The sequence below is a fragment of the Zonotrichia leucophrys genome, chromosome 1A (genome assembly GCF_028769735.1).
Source record: "Zonotrichia leucophrys gambelii isolate GWCS_2022_RI chromosome 1A, RI_Zleu_2.0, whole genome shotgun sequence".
NCBI classification, from domain to species: Eukaryota; Metazoa; Chordata; class Aves; order Passeriformes; family Passerellidae; genus Zonotrichia; species Zonotrichia leucophrys.
In genome coordinates this window covers 5,087,446-5,108,653 of record NC_088170.1, presented here as the reverse complement: position 1 = coordinate 5,108,653, position 21,208 = coordinate 5,087,446, and the positions used below count along the sequence as shown (strand labels likewise).

The 21,208-nt window shown below is 39.5% G+C and overlaps 1 protein-coding gene across 6 annotated transcripts in view; it reads right to left on the bottom strand.

Annotated features, from left to right (window-relative positions):
- Positions 1 to 1,189: 1,189 nt before the first annotated feature.
- DCP1B (decapping mRNA 1B) overlaps positions 1,190 to 21,208 on the bottom strand; it is a 45,554-nt gene continuing 25,535 nt past the window's right edge. For all 6 annotated transcript variants that reach the window (XM_064735935.1, XM_064735943.1, XM_064735960.1 and 3 more), the window contains 6 exons: positions 19,116 to 19,182; positions 17,210 to 17,345; positions 13,026 to 13,154; positions 10,623 to 11,462; positions 3,675 to 3,911; positions 1,190 to 1,883 (listed from right to left, as the gene is read on the bottom strand). In XM_064735935.1, coding sequence (XP_064592005.1) covers positions 1,803 to 1,883; positions 3,675 to 3,911; positions 10,623 to 11,462; positions 13,026 to 13,154; positions 17,210 to 17,345; positions 19,116 to 19,182 — 1,490 coding nt within the window. In that variant the 3' untranslated portion in view covers positions 1,190 to 1,802. The remainder of the gene's footprint in view (positions 1,884 to 3,674; positions 3,912 to 10,622; positions 11,463 to 13,025; positions 13,155 to 17,209; positions 17,346 to 19,115; positions 19,183 to 21,208) is intronic.

The following is a 21,208-nucleotide window of genomic DNA, read 5'->3' as shown; positions in this document are numbered from 1 at the left end:
CACCTTTTTATAAATAAAATATTTGCCCCATAACTAGAAAATCTATTATCCAGGCAGCTTGAGATGCTTAAGGATTATTTTTACCCACTAATTACAGAAGTTTTACATGTCAAACGAGGTCTTAACTATGTGTCCTCATCATCTTTAAATTGCACTCTCAGATAATCCAACATCACAGACACCAATTACGCATGTATTTAGTTTCAAACTCTGTTGTGTAGACTGCAATATCTTCCACACCAGTTCATTCTGAAATAATACCAATTAACTCAGTAGAATCCCATCAATTATAAAGGCTACAGGATTAGAATTTGCTATCTTTAAAGTCTGCTTTTCCTGGTATCTGCTCAACACATTCATTTCACTGAATCTGCAAGAATCATAAACTAACAATATGCAACCAGAGGGTGATTTTTTGTCTATCAGTTAATTAGTGTAGGGAAACTCCAGCAGTTTCTTGGGGTTATTTGCTTATGTGAATAAAGAAAGTACCTCTTGACTTTTTTTTCCCTATGTATTTAGAGCTTTTCCCAAGAAATGGCAGCAAATCCCCCCTACCCCTGCATGGGGCAAGAGCAACTCTTTGACTCATTACAACTCTGTAATTATTCAATTCAATTACCTTAAAGTAATTGAAACCTGCAGCCAAACTGACACTGAAGAACCTTCACAGATGAGGCTGAGTTGTGCCTACATCAAAGCCCACAGTGAAGAAGATTGAATAATCGTTCATGGATTACAGTTTGGGTTCTCTGCACCCACAGAAGAAATGCCTCCTCAGCAACAACTGTGGATTCCTAAACTGTAGTAAACTGGCACTCCAGCAGCAGATGCTAATAAAAATATACATAAAAATCCTTTCAATCATTTATTCTAGTGGATTTAAAACCTCATGTATCTTCTGCCAAGTGTAAAAACATTTTCGAGTCATACAAACGAAATATATAGCCCATGGTGCAATAAAATGAAATCAGCACATTGGAGGGATTATCCATTTTTATTTTCTTTAGAAATGGATCAATGGAATTACTGTGCTCCAGGAACACACTTAAAAAAAATTTACACCAGGTAGCATTTCCCTTAAGAAATTTTCACATTGCTAATAATTATGCAGATTGGACCTGGAATAATAGAAAGATGCATCCAGTGTCACCCCAGAGTTCTGTGACAGCCAAGTACATTCACAAACCCACCCCAACCCACCCCAATTCCTCGAACACCTGCAGAATCCCATTTCTACATCTAGCTAAAAATATTCTTGTCAAAATAGAAAAAGATTTTCCTACAAAAATTTTGGGGGAAGTCATGACACTTCTTCTAAATTGCCTTGCAGACAGCTAAGTACGACGATCAGTCTTGCCGAAAAGCTCCTTTTCCAGGATTTCAGGCGGATTTTGATGTTCCTAAAAATAGTCCAACATTGCCACCATGTGGTGAGGGACGGCTCAGGGAAAAGCAGGGACAAACACCTCGGCAAGGAGGAACCACCGCGAGTGAAAAAGGAAACTGGATCCTGAGAACTGACTCCTTAGGCCGGGAAAACAACTCTAAGCATGGACCAGGGTAAGAAAAATAATTTAAGCTATTTTGTGAATAATTCTTCAGCGTTGTGATGCTCCCCTCACTCAAGGCACAATCCATTTCTGCTCACTTTTATATCAGTACAGCACGTGTTTGCCAACAAGGAAAATCTAAGTGTATGCAAAATGCCTAAGACCATTCATTTCTTCAAACATAATCATACTTGAAAACTCCAAAATCTTCTTCCTGGAGTTCAGGAAATTTATTTAAGAGATGATCTTTCACATAGGCTTTTTCATTGCTGCCTTCCTCACACTGAAGAGATATGCTTCATAAATAATGTTCAAGAAGTTGTCATCGTTCTGAAAAACAAAACAGGTAATTGTTAGCAGGATAACTGGAGTAAAGAGATTAGAAGGTTATTCCATCTTATGGACCTGACACTTTTTAATCTTACTCTTTCAAAGCCCTTTCCTTCACTGAAGATCTGTTTTATTTCCCATGACTGCACCTCAGCAATGAGTACACACAAAGAAGATTTTCTAAACTCAGTGCATTTGAGTCCAGGATTGTTGCATAATAACTCAGTGACAACACTGAAATTACAGCCCTATTTCTCTTCTTTGCCCTCATTTACCTAGGGACTTCCTTAAGTTGTGTCCTCTATCAGGTCAGGGATGATTCCAAGCATGTCTGAAGGAATAATGAAACACTCTGGATTGTGATCCTACACCAAAATCCTACCTGGGGAAATCCTTGCATCTTGTTTAGCTCTTTTAGGCTTAATGCTCCCTAAGGGATGCTGCTCCTTTTGCTCTGATGCTAAACTTTTGCCTTCTGAAGAACATTTTGCAAGAATGAGTCAGCCCACATCAAGAAAGAATGTTATAAGTAGCTCACATAAACATATGAGGATAATTACAATCAAGATAATATTTAAGGAAAATTAGGTGCATCCAAGATTGTAGTTTTATATAATGGAAAATGACAGCTAACAAATTGGCAGTGAATAATTTCAAGGTAACTCAGTTAATCCTAACTACCACCAAGAATAGCAGAGTTAAATATATATTTTACAAGTACAAAGTTACAGAGGGTAAACCCCGATTTTCCTTGACCAGTTTTTCCTCTTTAACTTCATGTATGGTTTTAATAGTATCCAGACACCCAAAGTATGTAAAGGCAAGATAATGTGATATTTTTTTAATCCCAAAATAAAAGTACAGGGAAAAATGAGAAAGCCCTCCAGCTTGTTAAAGATACTATTTATTTTCTGAATTTGTAACTTAAATAGCATTTTAAGTAACTTAAAATAATGAGTTTTAATTTTATTTCAAAACCATACAGGCATGTAGTTTTGACCTACAAACTGGCCATTTCTCTGCCCTTTGTGTTCTGCAGCCAGGTTTCTAGTTATGTAATCTCCCCTCAACTTTTACTTTTCAGATATTACTCACACAGCAAGTTAAGGGAAAAAAAAATCATTATTATGCATCATGCCAAAGCAGTAAATAATCACCTTATACATAACATTGTTAATGCTTTGTGACAATTAAACCTGAAAAACTGCAGCAAAAGGAATTTTATCTCACGTAATTTTCTATTTCAAATGCTAAATTGAATTAACATACATTCATGTTACCTAGCCCATATTTTAAAGTTGCTCACACTCATCCTGCAATTTTAATCTCCCATCTGAATTCCTCTTACTGCTAACACACATCTCTGAAATATTTGGCAGCTAGGATAATCACCCATTATTTACCCTTGGCTAAAAATATAATAGATGTCTCTCTGGCTCAGAGGCTGACCTTACAAAGCTTTCAGTCATCTTTGTTCTCTCCCACCAAATTTATCACCTTCCCTGAACCCCAGATCAGATGCATTAATCAAAACGCAGCGTGCAAGGAGAGCCTGGCACAAGCAGCCCAACTTCCAACATTTATTTAATTTCAGAATTAAACTCAGCATTTAGACAGCCCCAACAAGTACAGGGTGCCTGTCTCAGAGCGGGCAGCAGCGATTGCAGCGGCAGCGCTGCGGGCGGTATCTGGATGAGGTGCAGTCAGAATTTAGACAGCCCCAACAAGTACAGGGTGCCTGTCTCAGAGCGGGCAGCAGCATTTGCAGCGGCAGCGCTGCGGGCACGGTACCTGGATGAGGTGCAGCAGCGTTTCCTGCAGCTGCACCTTGGAGATGGAGGCGCCGCAGGGCACGGCGGCCTCGGCGGCGGGCAGGGGCAGCAGCAGGCTGCCCGAGCCGGGCTCGCCGCTGCCCACGCGGCCGCTCTCGGCAGCTTTGGGCGCGGCGGGCGTGGGCTGAGCGAACACCATGGGCGACATCAGCAGCGTGGGGCTCGCCGTGGCGGGGATGCGCTGCGGGGAGATCACCTGGGCAGATAAAAACACGGGCGTCAGGTAAAGCTGTCTGCTTAATTCTGCGGGAATGGAGAGGGTGAGAATGCAGAGATGAGCAGTGGGCACTGGAGATCAACACTGTGATGGACAACTCCAGCTCAACACCACCTCTAGGATCTACTTCCAGATGAAAAGGTCTTCCACCCAATTTGAGGTTGCAGACATGGATTCAAGCGTTATAAATCTATCTGGTAGGCAAATGATCTTAGGACAACAGCATTTTATTGCAGGAATTGGACTACTATTAAATATCAGCACTTAGAGAATGCAGCAGTAAAATCTTCCACGCAGGGACTACAAGTCAGGAAGTTTAATCTTTGAGAACATGAGACATGCAAATATCACTGTTCAAGACTAACCCCTGTGTGACTGTCATACTTTCTGGAACAATCCCTTTGCCCAGGATTTTGCTCCTGGAAGATGAGAAGCCTCAGAGAAAAAGGAAAACAAGAATTATCTGATTTGCTTCTCCTGTGTTGTGCTCATGTGGAATGTGTTTGGAGATTGTTTACCCACAGATGATTGTTGCATTGGTTTCATGTGAATTGTTTTGACTTATTGGCCAGTCAGGGTCAAGCTGTGTCACAGCTCTGGAAAGAGTCACAAGTTTTCATTATTATCTTTTTAGCCTTCTGTAAGTATCCTTTCTGTATTCTTTAGTATAGTTTAGTATAATGTTCTTTTATTTAATATAGTATCATAAAATAATAAATTAGCCTTCTAAGAAGATGGAGTCAGATTCATCATTCCCTCCATCATCTGGGCACCCCACAAATACAATATCCCTGTACCTAATACTAGAAAGTATTTTCCCATTATAACTTCAAATTACTTTATAAATATATTTGTGTGTGTATTTTACCTTCCCATTTTACTTAAGGAGAGAGAAAACAAAACCATAGATTCAGTGATTTAGCTAAAGATCCATAGTGAGCTCATGGCACTGCCAGAAACAGAACAGACACACAAACTAACACACCATTGAGAAAATCAAAGTAGCCCTCAAAGAGAACCTTGGAGCTGCAGCAGTTCCCTCAGTATCCTAACCACACTAATCTGCACATCTGCCAAATAATTTTCACCCTCAAGTTTTGCAGTGAATCTTGGAACTGTAAATCATGCAGGATTAGCAAATACTATCAGATGTAATATACAACATAACAGAAAGTTAATTCATTCAGCTTGCAGACATCAGATCTCACTCCAGGTAATTCCAGTAATAAATCTTATCCTAATCAGCCATCTTCTTGCTATGCAAGTATCCAATCTTTTAAAAGTACATAGGAATTGATACAAGCTCAGCAAAGCTCCTCCCTTTTGGACTGGAGCATGATTTATTGCTCCCATATTAAGGTGAAAGGCTACTGGATCACTTCACTCTGTGTCCTGGATTACATTTCAATTTTGAAGAAAAATTAAGGTTAAGAAAATAGAACTGAGGTTGATCTCCTAGGTATGCAAAGCCACACAGATGAGCATTAAAGAACAGTTATATTTTTGTAGCTTGTCTCTCTCCTAGTTATCATTGTTCTGCCCAAGACATTTCTGAACAATTTTTTTGAGACCATGATACAAAGAGAAAGAGAAACAAAGAGGACTGAGATTTCATGCTGTTTTATGGAAAATTTAAGGAAGCAGAAAGGTCAGGAAAGAAAGCATGCAATATACACCTAACACAAAAGTCTTGCTTTTTTCCCTCTCAATATTTACCCAGTTAGGTAAATATTGTGTCTGTTTCTCAAACACACAGTACTACAAAACTCTAGACTGCAGCTTTCTTCCAACCCCACAGAATGCAATCAAAACAGCAATGACCAGGTCTTGTCCAAGCCCCTGACTGAACAGAGGTATCACAAACTGACTGAAGGTTTGCACACCTATGCTTGAAAAACAACATTCATTTTAGAAGAAAACTCGTGTGAGTCCAAAGTGACATCCCTCTGCAGAGTGAGACCTCCAGACTCTGCACAGATCTTGTCCTGCCTGTAGAACACCAGCTACCCCCAGACACTCATCCCAATGCTTCTGCTCTCCTCATCCACGCTGCTGCAGCAACTTCTCTTTCATTTACCCCTGCAAAATTGGCAGGGCTTGCTTAAACAAGATGATTCTTCCTAATGTGATTTCAAGAATGCATATACAAAACTGCTTTACAAGGGCAGAAACCTCCAGCAAAGGGAAGGTTGGGAGCAGCTGGAGGAGATGCAGTGTCCCACTAACAGAGCTTAATCTACAGCAGACTCAGATAACACAGCCTTCCAAATCTGAAGACATTTTTCTCATTTGCCCAAGGCAAACAAACAAAACCTGAGACAAACTGTGCCCTTAATAATACACAGTTCCTCCTGACAAACACATGTTGTGGTTTAAGAGACTCATGAAGAATGCTTTGTCTTCTCTGGATAGAAGGGTCTGTTAGGTAGGACATGCCAAGCATATGGAAACTGTATGGAATGAGCAATATTGCCATCTGCTGGTGACACAGCCAACATCCACAGGTCATGCACAATTTCAAACACTCTGTCAGAAGAAGAATAGAGTTTATGTGTCTTTTTTTAGTGCAGAGCATTTATGTCTGTCCTCAATATTACAATGTATTTTTTGCTAACAGCTCAAGCTCAAAGCTTCTGCCATTGAACAAACCTTTACATAAAAAACATGAATTGTCTGGGGTTTGTTTTGAAAATAAAGTAAAATTTTCATTTGAGATTCAGCTCAGATCACCTTGAGTCAGTGGGACAACTGACACCCACCAGAAAACAGGATGCTGAGCTTGGCACTACCAGTGCAACTCCTGTAACACCATGCTTTTGCAGAAGGCACTGTAAATCCTCTGTAGCCTTTGGACCAATCTTTTAGCTTTGAGTAACTTCTCACCACTCATAACAGCCCTTCCAAAATTCTGTTGATCAACTTCTTACCCACAGAAACCGAGCTGCTTCTTCCTCCATTATCTCCAGCTGTCAGGTCAACACTTAAATCTCTGAGTCACTAATAACAGAGTAGGAGTCTGCCATCAGCTGTGCAGCAAAGAACAAAAAAATGTGCAGAATAACTGAAGCCCAAATGCTCCCCAAGATGTCAGACTGGTGCTCTGTGTGGCTGTTGGCAGCTGGATGATACCAAACTCACAGATCACCACTGGGTCTCCTGCAATGCAAGCTGGCACCTGCTGTGGCTTCCTATATAAACAGAATTCCCAGGTGGAGCAAGTGGAACTTCAGCACCCAGTGTGTGCTGTGGGCCTAAGCAGTTTTCAGAGGCACTGCTTAAAACTCAGAACATAATTCTAAGAATGGTTCAGGAATTTAAAGGCAGTTAATTAAAACAAAGCTGGCTACAACGCTAACATTGCTTTGTCTTTCAAGTTTAATTTAGAATATTTTAATTGATGTTTAGCTACAGAAGCCAAAATGACTTTTTGAAACAAGTTTAATGCACCTATTTGCATTATAAAATTGCTGAAACTGCAGTCAGGACAACAGAGAAGCAGTGCTGTGATGCTCACACCACACACACTGGGGTTTCATGCACATACTCAGAAAATGTAACACTATGTACAAAATACATTCTTGATGGAAAAATGCTCCAAGAAATATGAAAAACGAGCTGTGAGACATGTGGTCTTCTGAAGAAATGATAAATTTGTGTCTGGGTTGTTGTAAGCACTTTTAAAACCATAATTGTGATTAACATAAACACTTAAGCATGCATGTACCTGTAGTCAGGATAACACATCCCCAACACTAAATATACCCCTAAAAGCCCACTGTAGATTAATGCTTTTTTATTGTCCTTTAAGCACACGTTACTCACTGTCTGCATAAGGAATATTTCACAAAACACGGCTGGCACCACACCAGGCTGAATGCTTCCAAGTATTATTCTTTGGATTTTGCTTTTTTCCCTTTTTTTTTTTCTTTTCCCATTTTTTTGGTAACTGGTCTCTTCATGTGGGAGATCACAGTTCTTGTACCATATGGAGTTGCAGCAGAAGCCAATTTAAACTTGGACTTGTAATGTGTCAGTTGTGGAAAGGACTATTGCTTACATTTTCTTAGTGCTGCTGATGGATTTAGGGTGTTCCTTTAATCTGATTTTTCCAACAACAGACACTGCTCAGATATCTCTCTATTCCTGTCAGACTTTTGCTTTTTCTGTATGCTGAAGCATAGTAGGAGAGGCAATACCAAAAGACAAATAATTACAGAGAACAAACCTTTTGCTGCACTTGTTGTCAGAATCTGCTTTGATCAATTTTGCATGAGCATGTGCAGATATATTTGTGCCAATTCAATTTCACTCAAATATCTACTCTGCAGGCATGGCAGCACTTGAAGCCTCTGGTCTACTGCAAGGATAATATTATAAAAAGATTAATGTTGGTTTTAAAAGTTGGTTTTTATCTTCCAGGTTGTTTTTCAAAAGCAGGCATGTTTTGGGTGGCTAATTCATGGCTTCCAAAGGAACAGAGTCCTTCCTTCAATTTTAGCCTCCCTGCTTTTGCTTTTGTGCAATCTGCTGCACGTGAAAGAGGCCATTCCTCCCAGACTGCAGAGCTTTAGGTGTCCTAAGCAATAATTAGTGGCACTTTCATTATCATTTTTAGTCTATGCACTAAATCTCCAAATTTAATGCATCTAATCTTGTGTTGATAGCAGCTGTGGCAGCCTGGGAAGCCTCCTCAGCAGCCTCAGCCTCCTTGTTCTGCTCACAGCCCTGCAAAGGAAGACTGAGAATCTCAGTTGCTGCCTTTTTTAAGGCAAACTTGCAGCAATAATCACAGTGAATGAGCCTTGTTCCAGAGAAGACTTTTCTGTTCTATCCATACTCAAGCAGTCAAAGTGCTGCAATTGCATTAGACCAGACCTCAGGAATTGCCTTTCCATATTGCAATTAATACTGGCACCACTGTCTTTTTCATACATACAAAATTAAAGTCATTTGCCATAGCAACATCTGTAGGGATTTTTCATCTGAAAAATATATCAGCATATTACCTTATTTTTTATTCATGCATACTGACTTACAGTGTAGAGCCTGGACTTGCCTCATTTCCCTTTTACCTCCATTATGTCCTCCCTCATGCTATCAGTACTTGTACCAGTGAATCACACAATTTCTTACATTTAAAGCAGGCAAGTTCCATTGCCAGTGAAAACAAATCAATTTGTTTGACTTTGGATCCTCCTTTTATTCTTTAGCTCTCCACCGGAAAGTCAAAGTTACCATCTGCAAGCAACTGATTCTGAATAATTTCAATGACTAATCCCCAAAAAACTCTTTCATACAGATTCAGATCCTACTGCATTAATTAAAAGAACAAAAATAATGATGGCTATTTGCTGTATCAAATTAATATTCCTCCCACTTCTCTCATGGAATTAGAAAACTTGACCTGTCACAAACTTAGTGACAGATGTGGCTCTTTTATTATTAAATGAACTCTTTCAGACTCTTCATGTATAGAGGAACTTTCTAGCATCTTGAAATATCCTGTAGTCTTCCAATCAGGTTTGACAGAATTAGAAAAATAGAATAAAAGAGAAAAAAAGAAAAGAGAAATAAAAAAGAGAACAGAAATACAATAATGGAATAGCCACAATAGAAAAGCAGCTTTTCAACTTCACACTGGAAAGGGGAATATTTCAGACTCCAGTACCCCACAGCCTATCCCCAAAAAAGGAAGCTGAAAAGGGCTTAGATGCATTCCCAGACAGGACATGTAAAGACATTCTAGTGTAGAAAATCCTACTGAAAATGAAGTTGTTAAAGACAGTAGTTGTTTTGGATGGGACATTTTGTAATTGCACATGTTGCTTTTCTGAAGAAGATAAGAATGTACTCATCAGAGAGATACAGTCTCTTAACATCTCCTGAATTTTTTAAGACACTAATTTGACTTCTGGGATCAAAATAAACAATTTTTTTTTTATGTCATTCAGGCACAAGACCTTTTTTCAAAACAATACAGAGAAAATTAAAGAAAAATAGCTAATGAATATCTGGAAGTAGCAGGTGTGATATAAGATAACTAACTGACCAATATACAAATAATTCTAAAAGCTGCTGTTAGAAAACAAGGGACCTTTTAAATATCCTTAGCAACTGGCATAGAAAAGAATGCACATTTACACAAAGGAAGTTATGACTAATTTTGCAGAAAATAATTGTTAAAGCCAAAATATTACACTCAGTAGCAAGCAATTACACATAACAGCCCAAGTATGGCAAGTGAAAACTGGGTGACTTTTCAAAGGGGCTCTGGGACAACCCAGCAGTGCAGTATTTCGGGTCATCATTGATGTGTAAGAGATGTGGCCTTCAGGATTTACAGCAGCACATCTTGGTAACTCAGAACTTAATGCTGGGAAAATATCACCTGCAAAATGAATCATGTACAACATGCAGCAGGACAACCAAGCCAAGCCTAACCTCAGAAAACATCAGGTTTAAAAGACTGCTGGATTTGTATTTATTTATGAAGTTCCCCATTTACCTGGAAGAGAGTGCTCTGTTTTCTGACTTCAGAAAACATCAAAATTAAAAGACTGCTGGATTTGTATTTATTTATGATGAAGTTCCCCATTTACCTGGAAGAGAACGCTCTGTTTTTTGGCCACAGAAAACATCAAATTTAAAAGACTGCTGCATTTGTATTTATTTATGAAGTCCCCCATTTACCTGGAAGAGAGTGTTCTGTTTTTCTGTGCCTGGAGCCTTTTCTATCCAGGAATCCAGTGGTTTCAGGGTGTTGGTGTTCTGGGTAACAACTGGAAATTTAGCTGCCAACGTTGGTCTGCTGGATACATGGAGCTGCTGTTCTTGTTGCACTATCTGGAGTTTTTTCAATAATTCTTGAGGTGAAATCACCCCAGAATTGGCTGCTTGATTGCCAGAGAGAGGAAGTGGCTGTCTGGGGAGTTTGGGTTGCTCTTTCCCAAGCGTCTGAGCCTCTAAAGTCTGGCCTGGTAGGGACCCATTGAAATACACCAGAGGGGGCTGGCTCATGCTGTTTGCTGGTGCCGCAGGCGCTCCAACGGGAGCAGGAGTCCTGCCGAACACGGCAGCCGTCGAGTTCACAGCTCCTGCGGCACTGGGCTCCATCTTAGCCACCGATCCTGACTGACTCTGCAATTTCTGCAGGAGGCTCTGAGCGCCAGCAGCATCCTGAGCTCCGTGGGCCGCGGCCATGCCGTGGGCAGCCGCGGGCTGGAAGAGGCCCGTGAGGGTGTCCCCGACGGGGGGGACGCCGCCGTTCTCACCCAGGCGGCTCTCGGGGAGCTCGGCCAGCGGCTGCAGCTCGGTGCCCCGCACCATCAGCTTCTGGATGGCGGGGCACAGCTGCTTCTCGGCGCCGGGGGAGTGCCGGCTGGGCTCCTCGTAGGACAGCGAGCGAACCACGCCCTGCCTCGCCGGGACGCTCTCCTGGGGCTGCTTGCTGAGCGCTTCCGAGCCCTCTGCCCTGTCCTGTTTGCCAAAGAGCGCCGTCAGGGATAAGTGCTGCGGTTCGGGATCCGCGTTCTGCCAGGGGACAAAGGAAAAGAGTGAGCACAGCTTCCTCCTGCAGGAGTTACATTGTTACAGACATATTTTATGAAATATCCTTTCGTTAGGATTTTTTCTCCTAAGAAGCTGAGAGGCCTCAGAAACAAAATTTCACAATGATTATCTGCTGCTGTGGAAAACAACAGGTGCATCTGTGATTGGTCTCATGTGGTTGTTTTTAATTAATGGCCAATCACAGTCCAGCTGGCTCAGACTCTCTGGTCAGTCACAAGATTTTATCATCATTCTATTCCTTTCCTTTCAAAGCCTCCTGATGAAATCCTTTCTTCTATTATTTTAATATACCATTTTCTTTTAAAATAATATATATCATAAAATATATATCTATATGTCACAGAGATCTTTTGCGGAAAATCCTTTCTTTAGGAGTTTTCCTCTTCTGGGAAGCTGAGGCCCCAGAAAGAGAAGGAAAACAATCATTATCTGCTGATGTGGAATGCAGTAGGTGCACCTGTGGTTGTTCCACGTTTACAATTAAGGGCCAATCACAGGACCAAGCTCGGGGACAGATTCACAGAGAGCTCTCTTGTTATGAGATTCCTATTCTATTCTTAGCTTAGCAGCTTCTGAACTTTTCTCTCTATTCCTATTAGTATAGTCTTAATGTATTATATATAATAAATTCATAAATCCAGCCTTCTGATCATGAAGCAAGATTCTCGTCTATCTCTTCATCCCTGGAGACCCTTACAAGTCATGTAACATCTATAAATAAAATATATATCATAAATCAGCCTTCTGAAACATGGAGTCAAGATTCTCATCTCTTCCCTTGTCCTGGGACCCCTGCAAACATCACCACATTCCATTAAGTGGTGACAATATTTAGCCAGCAGAATTCAATGAAAAGCTGAGAAAGCTGCTATGCTCTTTTTTTCCCCAAGAGGATTTTTAATAGTTTTGTCACATAGGAAGGGCAAGAAGACTGTTGTCAAGCTGCTAATGTGGGAGAAAATCAGCAAATCTGAGACATAGCAGTGGCTTTGCTTTAAATAACATGAAAGAGCATCTTCTTTTGCAGCCATCAGTACAATATTAGTAAGAGACAGAAATCTGCCTGTGTATGAAGTAGAGCCACTTCTTGTGCATCTGCTGGTCACAGCTGAATTCAATTTTTAGGATTTTGCACTGTGATTTGGCTTGAAGATACATGAAAAGACTTTTCTTTATTTCAATGATTTCCACTGGGGAAAAAGAAAATCAAACAAAAAATGCAAAAAAACCCAAACAAAACCGCACAAAAAGTGTGGTCCAGCAATTGACTAGATCAGCTTGTGATCAAAACATGCCCTGAAATTTGCAAGACCAATATTTCTTTGTTGCATCAGCACAGTGTGTCTGTAGTTTGTGTGTTTCCACATCACACAGTGGGGGTTAGGGAGCTTTCACAAACCAGCTCAGTTGTGCTTTAAAATCCTTCCTTACAGTGGTTCCATCTCAGATTCTTGCAGTGACCTCAAAGCAATGTTGCTGTTGCTCAGAGCAGCAGAGACAGCCAGAAAACAGCCCAGATTTTACCTTGCCCTGCTGGGAGATTCGCTGCTGCTGGGTCTCACTCGGCTTCACTGGAATGGGTTTGATCAGGTTGGGGTTGCTGTAGATTGCAGAGGAACTGGTTATTTGTTTTGGCTCTGAGCAGGTCTTACACTGCAACACAAAAAAAGGGTTTCTTAGCATGTGTGACAATGGATTTCTCCCCAGTTCCCAACCACAGTAAAATACAGACATAACCAGGTATTCAATAACCAAAATACTAACTGCAGCACTGATGATGAAGTATTATCCTATTAGAAGAACTACAGCAACTGCAACCTAATTTTCTAAAACCACAAGACATATGTAAAACTGAACACTTGATTCCAAGATTTCCCTCTAATTTAAATCTCAGCTCTCTTTTTGGCCTTCTGCTTTTCCTGCACTTCAAAAACATAAAATACTTTAAAAAGCACCTTAAAAACCAAGCAACAGAGATGCTTTTCCTGCATGCAACAGGCAGCTAAAAGGATTAATGGGCCCATAAAGATAATTTAAAATGTTTTTGTCAACAAGTAGAATAATAACTCTTAACTCTTTTACATAAATCTTCACATGGTAGGAACTGGTAGGATGCATATACACGTACAGAAAAATAATTAAAGATTTCATTTGTAGAATCAGGAGGATTTCTTATTATGAAAAAGATGGTCAGAGACAGATTACTAAAAGTGATCAGGGACAAAAAATGTCATGTGGAGAGAGAAGGGCGTGACTTAATTCAGAGAAAAAACACAAAATGCTTTGTGAAAGAGAAGTAGTAAATAGAAAAGGAAAATGTGAATAAGATGCTATACATAAGAATATAGTCAATTAAACTAAAAAGCATTGGGTATACATGGAACTCTACTGTCAGTAGAAAAGAAGACAGTCTCTTTGAAGTCATTGTCACTTGATACAGTTGAAACCAAGAAACTGAAAAGATTTTTAAAATAATTATTTAATAAGAAGTTAATTCTATTAATTCTTCTATTAATTCTAACCCCACTCTCAAATATACAAAGCTGATTACTTCACCCATTTCTGACAACACACAAATAAACAAAGACATGCTGGTTCCAGGGCTGCCCAGGAAACCAGAACTGGAGTTCTTGTGGGGACTTAAGGGGCTTTAGTAGATCCTCAACACTTTCACTTGTTTGTCAGATTGGACAGACCCTACATGGACCAAAACTGCATTTCAGTAAGATTAAATAGCTGGGGTTTTTTTCCCCCCAAACAGTTCTCTTTCTAATGGTTCTGACTTTTCTTCAATGTATCTTCTCATTGCTATTTTTCAGCCCAACCTGTTGGGCAAAAAGCACAGAAATTTTTTCTTTAACACCACAGATAACATCCTCTTGAATATTTCCCAGTGAGTGCTGCAGAATTTAAATAATACCCTTATTTCCTCAGGATATTTTAATAGGCTGAATTCCTCAGAAACCTTAAGTACCTTAGATTCCACTGTCATACCCTGCATAATCACAGCACTAAGCCTATAAAAATGAGGTGAGAAGCAGAAGTGTTTAACAGAGTCATCACTGCATGAGCATATTTTAGACCAAATTCCTCAGCCAAATGAGCATCAGCACACACCAGAATGACATTGACCTGACTTGGTGTCATTGCTGGGACTCGATAACAAGGCTAGTAGGTTGCTGTCAAACACAGAAGCACATGGAGGAGAAAAGAAGCCTGTGATGATTCCAGAGGCATCTGTAACTATTGGAGCTCAGAATTTAAAGCCATTTTGGCAGATAGGGAGCACAGCCTTGCTGGTGAGGAAGCTGGGAGCACTAGCATGGCATTTTAAGCAATTGCCAGGTAGACAAGAAGATATCAGATGCTATTATCAACAAATAATAGCAAACAGCAGCATGAAAGAAACCCCACCATGCTCTGTAGTGAGAGAGCCAGAGAACACCTGGCAATTCCTACACCTTGCTCACAGCTCTGTCCTTTAGTCAGGGGTCCTGTTCAAAGCTCTGCTGCTACCAAAGATTGCTAAGTAACAAAAGGGTCTAAGATCAAGTCAAAGAAAGGCTCAGCAACACTGCAACAAAACTTAGATGCATATGGTCCATGTGGATCAAAAAAGCAAGAAAAATCACTGAGGGGGTTTTGGCAAGTTTGGTAGAGTCAGAGATATTCAAAGCAAACAAGAGCTCTGTGTTGTGAGATCCATACTCCACCTGTACAGTATGAAGCTGGAAATGGTAAATGCTGGGAGAGAACTGTGCAGCTCAGGACAAGGCACAAAGGGAAAGGACAAACCCATTTTGTCATGATTTGTTCTCTACCCTTGCAACTCTTCAGCTGGTTTCTCCCTGGCTGTCAGTGAGGCCAGCTTTTTCCTACCAGAGGTCAAGAGAAGGCAAGTGTGTAAGAAGTAGATCTAAAAAAATAATTCAGTGGTTTGGCAACTTAAAGCTCCATCAGTTCAAAAAGGAAGAGAAAGCTGTGTGTTTTATTTTGCATGTAATGTAATCTCCAAATGTATAACATAATTTGGGAACAAGGAACTTCAAAATGAGTTACACTCTTAAAAATTGAGTAAAATTCCTTAAAATTTTGAAAATTGACGCTCTTGAACTGATTCTGCAGCTTCCAACGCTTTAAAACACTCTTCACTGAATAAACACAATTCAAAGAAGAGAACAACATATTTCATAACTAATTTCAGCACATCAGACTGTAAGTAATAAAACATACACTGACAAGAAAGTAGATGTCATAAACCAGTCAAAACCCACGACTGCTCTGAAACATATTGACATTAAATAGAAAAATGGTTGTCATTGCCTTTTATTTATCACACTCTTTAGAAATTTATATTACTAGCAATACAAGAAATCATACACATCCTGTTCATGAGAGGTCAGGCATTCATAGCACTCATGTCCCAGATGAGGAGGAAGTTTTTATGTTATTTTTTATGTCCTTGGCAGTCCCTTAAATGCAGAAAGATTAAAGATAAAGTAAGAAGCAAATCTGCAAAAGATTCTAAAGGGAAAAGAGTCCTAAAAGCTATTATTTAAACAAGAGAATTTCCTCTCCTTTGTCTTGTTTCCTGTGTGCTAATGCAGAAATGGAAGGTAACATCTTTTAGATTTATCACCCTCTTTTCACAGAATCTGAAGACAGCCTAATATTTTCCAGTTTTCCATCTGCAGTATTTTTAAGGTTATCTAATGAAAACCCTTTAAACATTTCAGAACATCTCAAATCATATTCTCCGATGCCAAGATTAGATAATGATTCAGTATTAAAAGATGGGAAAAATACCAAGTTTTGGAAGTATTTGTCCACTATAATATATTAAATCTCTACTATAGAAAATACAAAGCCCCCAAGCTTCAACAGAAACTCTACACAATCAAAATTTAGGCTCCATTTCACCCTAGCTCAAAACAGTTTGCCATCATCTTTCTGAGGATTTTATTAGTAGCTACATTTCAGAAAAATAAACACAAGAAATGTAAAGATATAAAAGTTAAGATGTATGTACATTGCCAGACTCTTATGGAACACTGAGGAGCTCTATTATTGCATGACAGCACATAAGCAATACAGGAAACAGCAGCAGGAACCTGCAGGCTCTGTAACAATTTGTAGCTTATATATAGATAGTTAAAATTATTAGATTTTTATTCCCCAAAGTAAAACGTTTTTGATTGCTCAATAATAGAGAACATTATTAGTCCATTAGTTACTTCTTTATTTAGAAGCCTCAGAAGACCAAAGCAGCACACGGGCTGAAATCATACAACATTTCAACCTTTTCATTTCCTTCCATTAGTGCCTGAAAGGAGCTAACAACCACAATTAAAAGCAGTAACTCCACTGCCAAAAGTCTCCTGAACCAAGTCCTTTGTGCAAAGCACAGAAACTACCAGCAGGTAAATACTTCACCCAGAAAGAGGGCACAGCTTGCAGGTGCTCCTCAATAGCCACAAGAGCTCTAAGGGTCAGATAAAGGTAATTTATACTGCTCTGAGCCTCTGCTATTCAACAATTAATCATATCCACATTCTCCTGACAGAACTTGTTATTGACAGCACTCATTTCTCTGGAATTTTTACACAAAATGAGAGAGAACACTGTCCAAAATTCCCCTGAGTACAACTATTCCAAACCCAAAATCAAACCTTTTATGTTTCACACTGTAAAATGGGAGCAAGTCTCACCTTGGTATACTCATCTTTGGCCTTGGTAAGCATCCTCAAGATATCCACTTCTTTGTTATTAGCAGAATTCATGATCATGGGGGACACCCCTGTTCCTGTGCCCTGCTGTGCTTTGAATTGTTCCTGCTGAGTTAGGCTGAAAGGTGGAGGATATATGAGAAAAAAAGCACAAATAAAACATAAAAATTTAACCACAGTCACTGTACAATACTTAATTGAAACTCAAATATTTGTCTTTCTCCATCTACATTAAAATGTGCAGTAAAAAAATCGCTATTAAAAGATCTCTATAAAATCATAATTTGACACGAGATTAATTTTCTCCAATCTTGACTACACTAGACCATAGAATAAAATTTCCATAACTGAGTCACAATTTCTATACCCAGAAGGAGCAGGAATTTATAGTGTTATTCAGTTCTGCTGGTGGTGGAGGATGGCAAACACACACACAAATCAGGCATTAAGTGCTAGCAAATGACCAATTTCCTGCCCCAGCTGTTTTATTATTATTGTAGAATGCTGAGAATTAAAACACACAGCCAATTGGCTGAGCAACAGGGTATTTTTTATCTATATGAAATACTGCTATTATAAACCACTACACATGGTTTACATTTGCATGAATCCTCTGAAAACTAGGTTTTATTGTAGTAAATTACCAGTTTGAGAGCACCTAATCACCACCAACTGAAACTTGAGCTAGTTAACTAAAATGAGCTGTCAAAAACCTGGCTTTCCTAGGGTTCATTGTTTATTTCTGGAAATTCATGCCCATCAATTATTTCTTGGGTCACAGCTGACTCATTTTAGAGCTGTAGGATATACAGCAAAACCAACAAACCCCACTGAACAGAACCCCACCACTGTCCCAGTCTGCATTTCACACTGTTCTGTCACTGCAAAATGAAAAGCAGCAGGTATTTCTTCACAAAAAGGATATATGGAGGAAAGATGGCAACCTTCCCATCCAGTATTTTATCACAAATCCTATCTGGTGTGTCTAATCCTATATACCACAGGCAGCTGGAACAGCCAATCCCTGCCTGGTCCTACCCAGCCCCTTTACAACATCCTCCACATTATAGCTCTAAAAAATGTAGATTGCATATGTTGATAAAATCTGTATGACTTCAGCTCCCTTGTTCTCCAAGCAAACATGAAAACCTGCAGGACACAGTCCTAAAAAAAAGGGTCCCTGCAAACAATACAGAAAAATGAGGCCTGTCTATCCTGGACACGAGAAGAGTGATATTGAAAAAAGCTGTATGACATTCTTAGGTTAAAATACAGCTGAGAACACAGTTCTGTGTGAAATCTTCACCTCTGGCTGCACTGCAAAATTAAAGTTTAACATTTAGAAAAACACATTTTTATGTGCATGAAAGCAATGACTTTAAAGCTAATTGAAGTCTTGCTTTAAATGCCAAAAACAAAGTGAATTTTGAATCTATTGCTAAGAAATGAGGAAACAGGGATTCAGCCATGCTGTACAAACAGGACAAACCCCACAGAAATTGTATTAATACAGCATGCCCTCATGATATCCTGCACTTACATTAATATAAGGAAAAAAAAAGAAAGATAACAATATTAAAAAATAAAATCTTCCCAAACTGAAAGATATATTAAACCCCCAAAGAATACAATTCTTCAAAATAGGTCTCTGAGTCATCAGGAAATAAATCATATCAACTGGTACACTCTGATGTAGCTGGAGAGCTGCACTACAAATTAGGAAAAATTACTGCAATACAGTGACTTATTTATGATTTTATGAAATGCAGGCTTGACACTTGCAACAAAGTTTGTAAGTTTAAAGCAGAAAGGCATTATAATCCTAAAAACATAAAATGTGCATGTATGCACCAGAAAACATACATTAAAAAATTTACCCATCACTTACTTTTTCATGAGCTCTGCAATTCTTTGGCATTCTTCTTTATCATAAAACCAAATCCCATATATGGACACTGTAAATGCACATCAAACACAAACTGTGAGCATCTTCTCAAACAGCAACTCTTCCTGGTAGATATTTAAATGTGACCTGCAAATGAATCTTCAAATTTATTTTCATCTTGTGCTTTCCCCATCCAGAAACACAAAATGACACCTCAGATCCTATAAAATCAAAAAAGATCAAAGGCACATCTCTAAGCATTCAGATTACAAGCTCTTAAATACTCAATTAAGGCAAAGGTATTTGATCCTTTTCTTCAGAACACTAAACCAGTGAGGGTTTTTCTTTAAAATCTTTTTCTCTGTGCTTTATTTTATGTCATATCCATTTGGCTCCACTACCAGCATGCTGCAGGGAGCATTGCATGCATATGGAAGGAGGAAAATCTGTTTGGTTTTCAAAGAACGTTCAGGTTTATCTTACAGAGCATCTCTGCCTCCCTGGAGATTTGCTGTAATTGTGCCCATTGTTTTCTGCAGGAGATCCTGGGTTTCCTCCTCCTTCCCTCCCTGCCCTACTGCAGGCAAGAGCTGTCTCTTAACCTCACCAGGAATTGGCAGTTCCTGCCATGTCTTCCAACATTTCATTTGACATGGGTTGAGCACCTGTTCAAAAACAATTGCAACACTGACCCTGATGATGTAATAATTTCTAATATTAGGAGAGTCCAAAAGCAATAACTCCTTCAATTCCACAGAGCCAAACCTGTGGCATATGAAGTGTACCTTGGCTTTGTTAATGTTTGGAAAGAAAATGAATGTACAGCTGCTTGCAAGACACAAGTATATTATTTTCTCCATTCTCCCCAAATTTAAAGCTGTGTGTTGTCTTCCATACAACTAAAAATGGTCCCAGCTATTTAATACACATCACATTGGCAAAAAGTCTAAAATATCTCACAAATCAAACATCCTGTAGGCATACAAAAATTACCTTTTAAAATACATACTGTCCTTTTGATGATTATTGAGAAGTGTGATGATTTCTATTATTCACCTAAAAAAGGCAAGTAACATAATATGCACCAGTGGTTCTACAAATGTGCAACTTAAGAGCTGAACTGCACAAGTAATCTCAGGTTTTTTTAACAGAAATATTAAAATATGCATTTCAAATCCACATTAATATCCTAGCTTGTTCCAATGGGTGTTCAATAATAAACTGTGGGCCTGTAGAAAAGTGTGTGAACAACTCATAGGGTTCCAGAACGCTGACCTGTTATGCAAAATTCCACATCCTTCTGATGGAACACATTTGAAACATTTGTCCAAAGCACAAGGAACTCCATATTCCTCAATGCAACAGCACAGCAAGCAGACTGAGAATTCCAGACAAACCAAATTTGTTTTAATCAAGATTCTCATTCTTTATAAAAGAATCTCCAATGGAGAAAAGTATTGATGAAATTTTGGCCATCTGCTCCATCTTCCCAAATTTCTTTTACGTCTGCCACAGCTGGTGGCACCATCAATTATGCAGCACAGGTTGGACAGCTTCACCTTTGGCCAACAGAGCAGACATGTCACAGACTATCGATGAATATCTGATAAATCTGAGAGCTGACAGTCCCTTGGAAATGCCAAACTGCTCCTGGCCATTAGAAGCTGCAAGGCTCACACTGGCTGGCTTCTGCTGCTGATTTACCTCAAATCAGAGACAAACACAAGTAAACTGATAACCAGAACAATGACAGATTTCAGATTTTACAGAGCTACAACTAATATTCTGAAATACAGTTGCAACAAATACAAACCTCTTTGGGTCACAGAACAAGGGCACTGGGTCTGTGCCACCAAACCAAACCACACCACCATCCAACAACATATCCCACCTCAACTCCAGTTTTAAGTCAGGATACTGCAGATCCAGAGACCTTTAGCCTTGAGTTTGGCTGAATTTCAAACCCACCCACATTTATTTCTCCCCTTGGTTAAATGGTTATTTCCAACCCAAATTAGGAAGCACAGCTGAAAGCAAGGTAAGAGCAAAGCCCAACATCCTGTGAGCTTAGAGCTCACCCAGTCAGGGGTGAAATC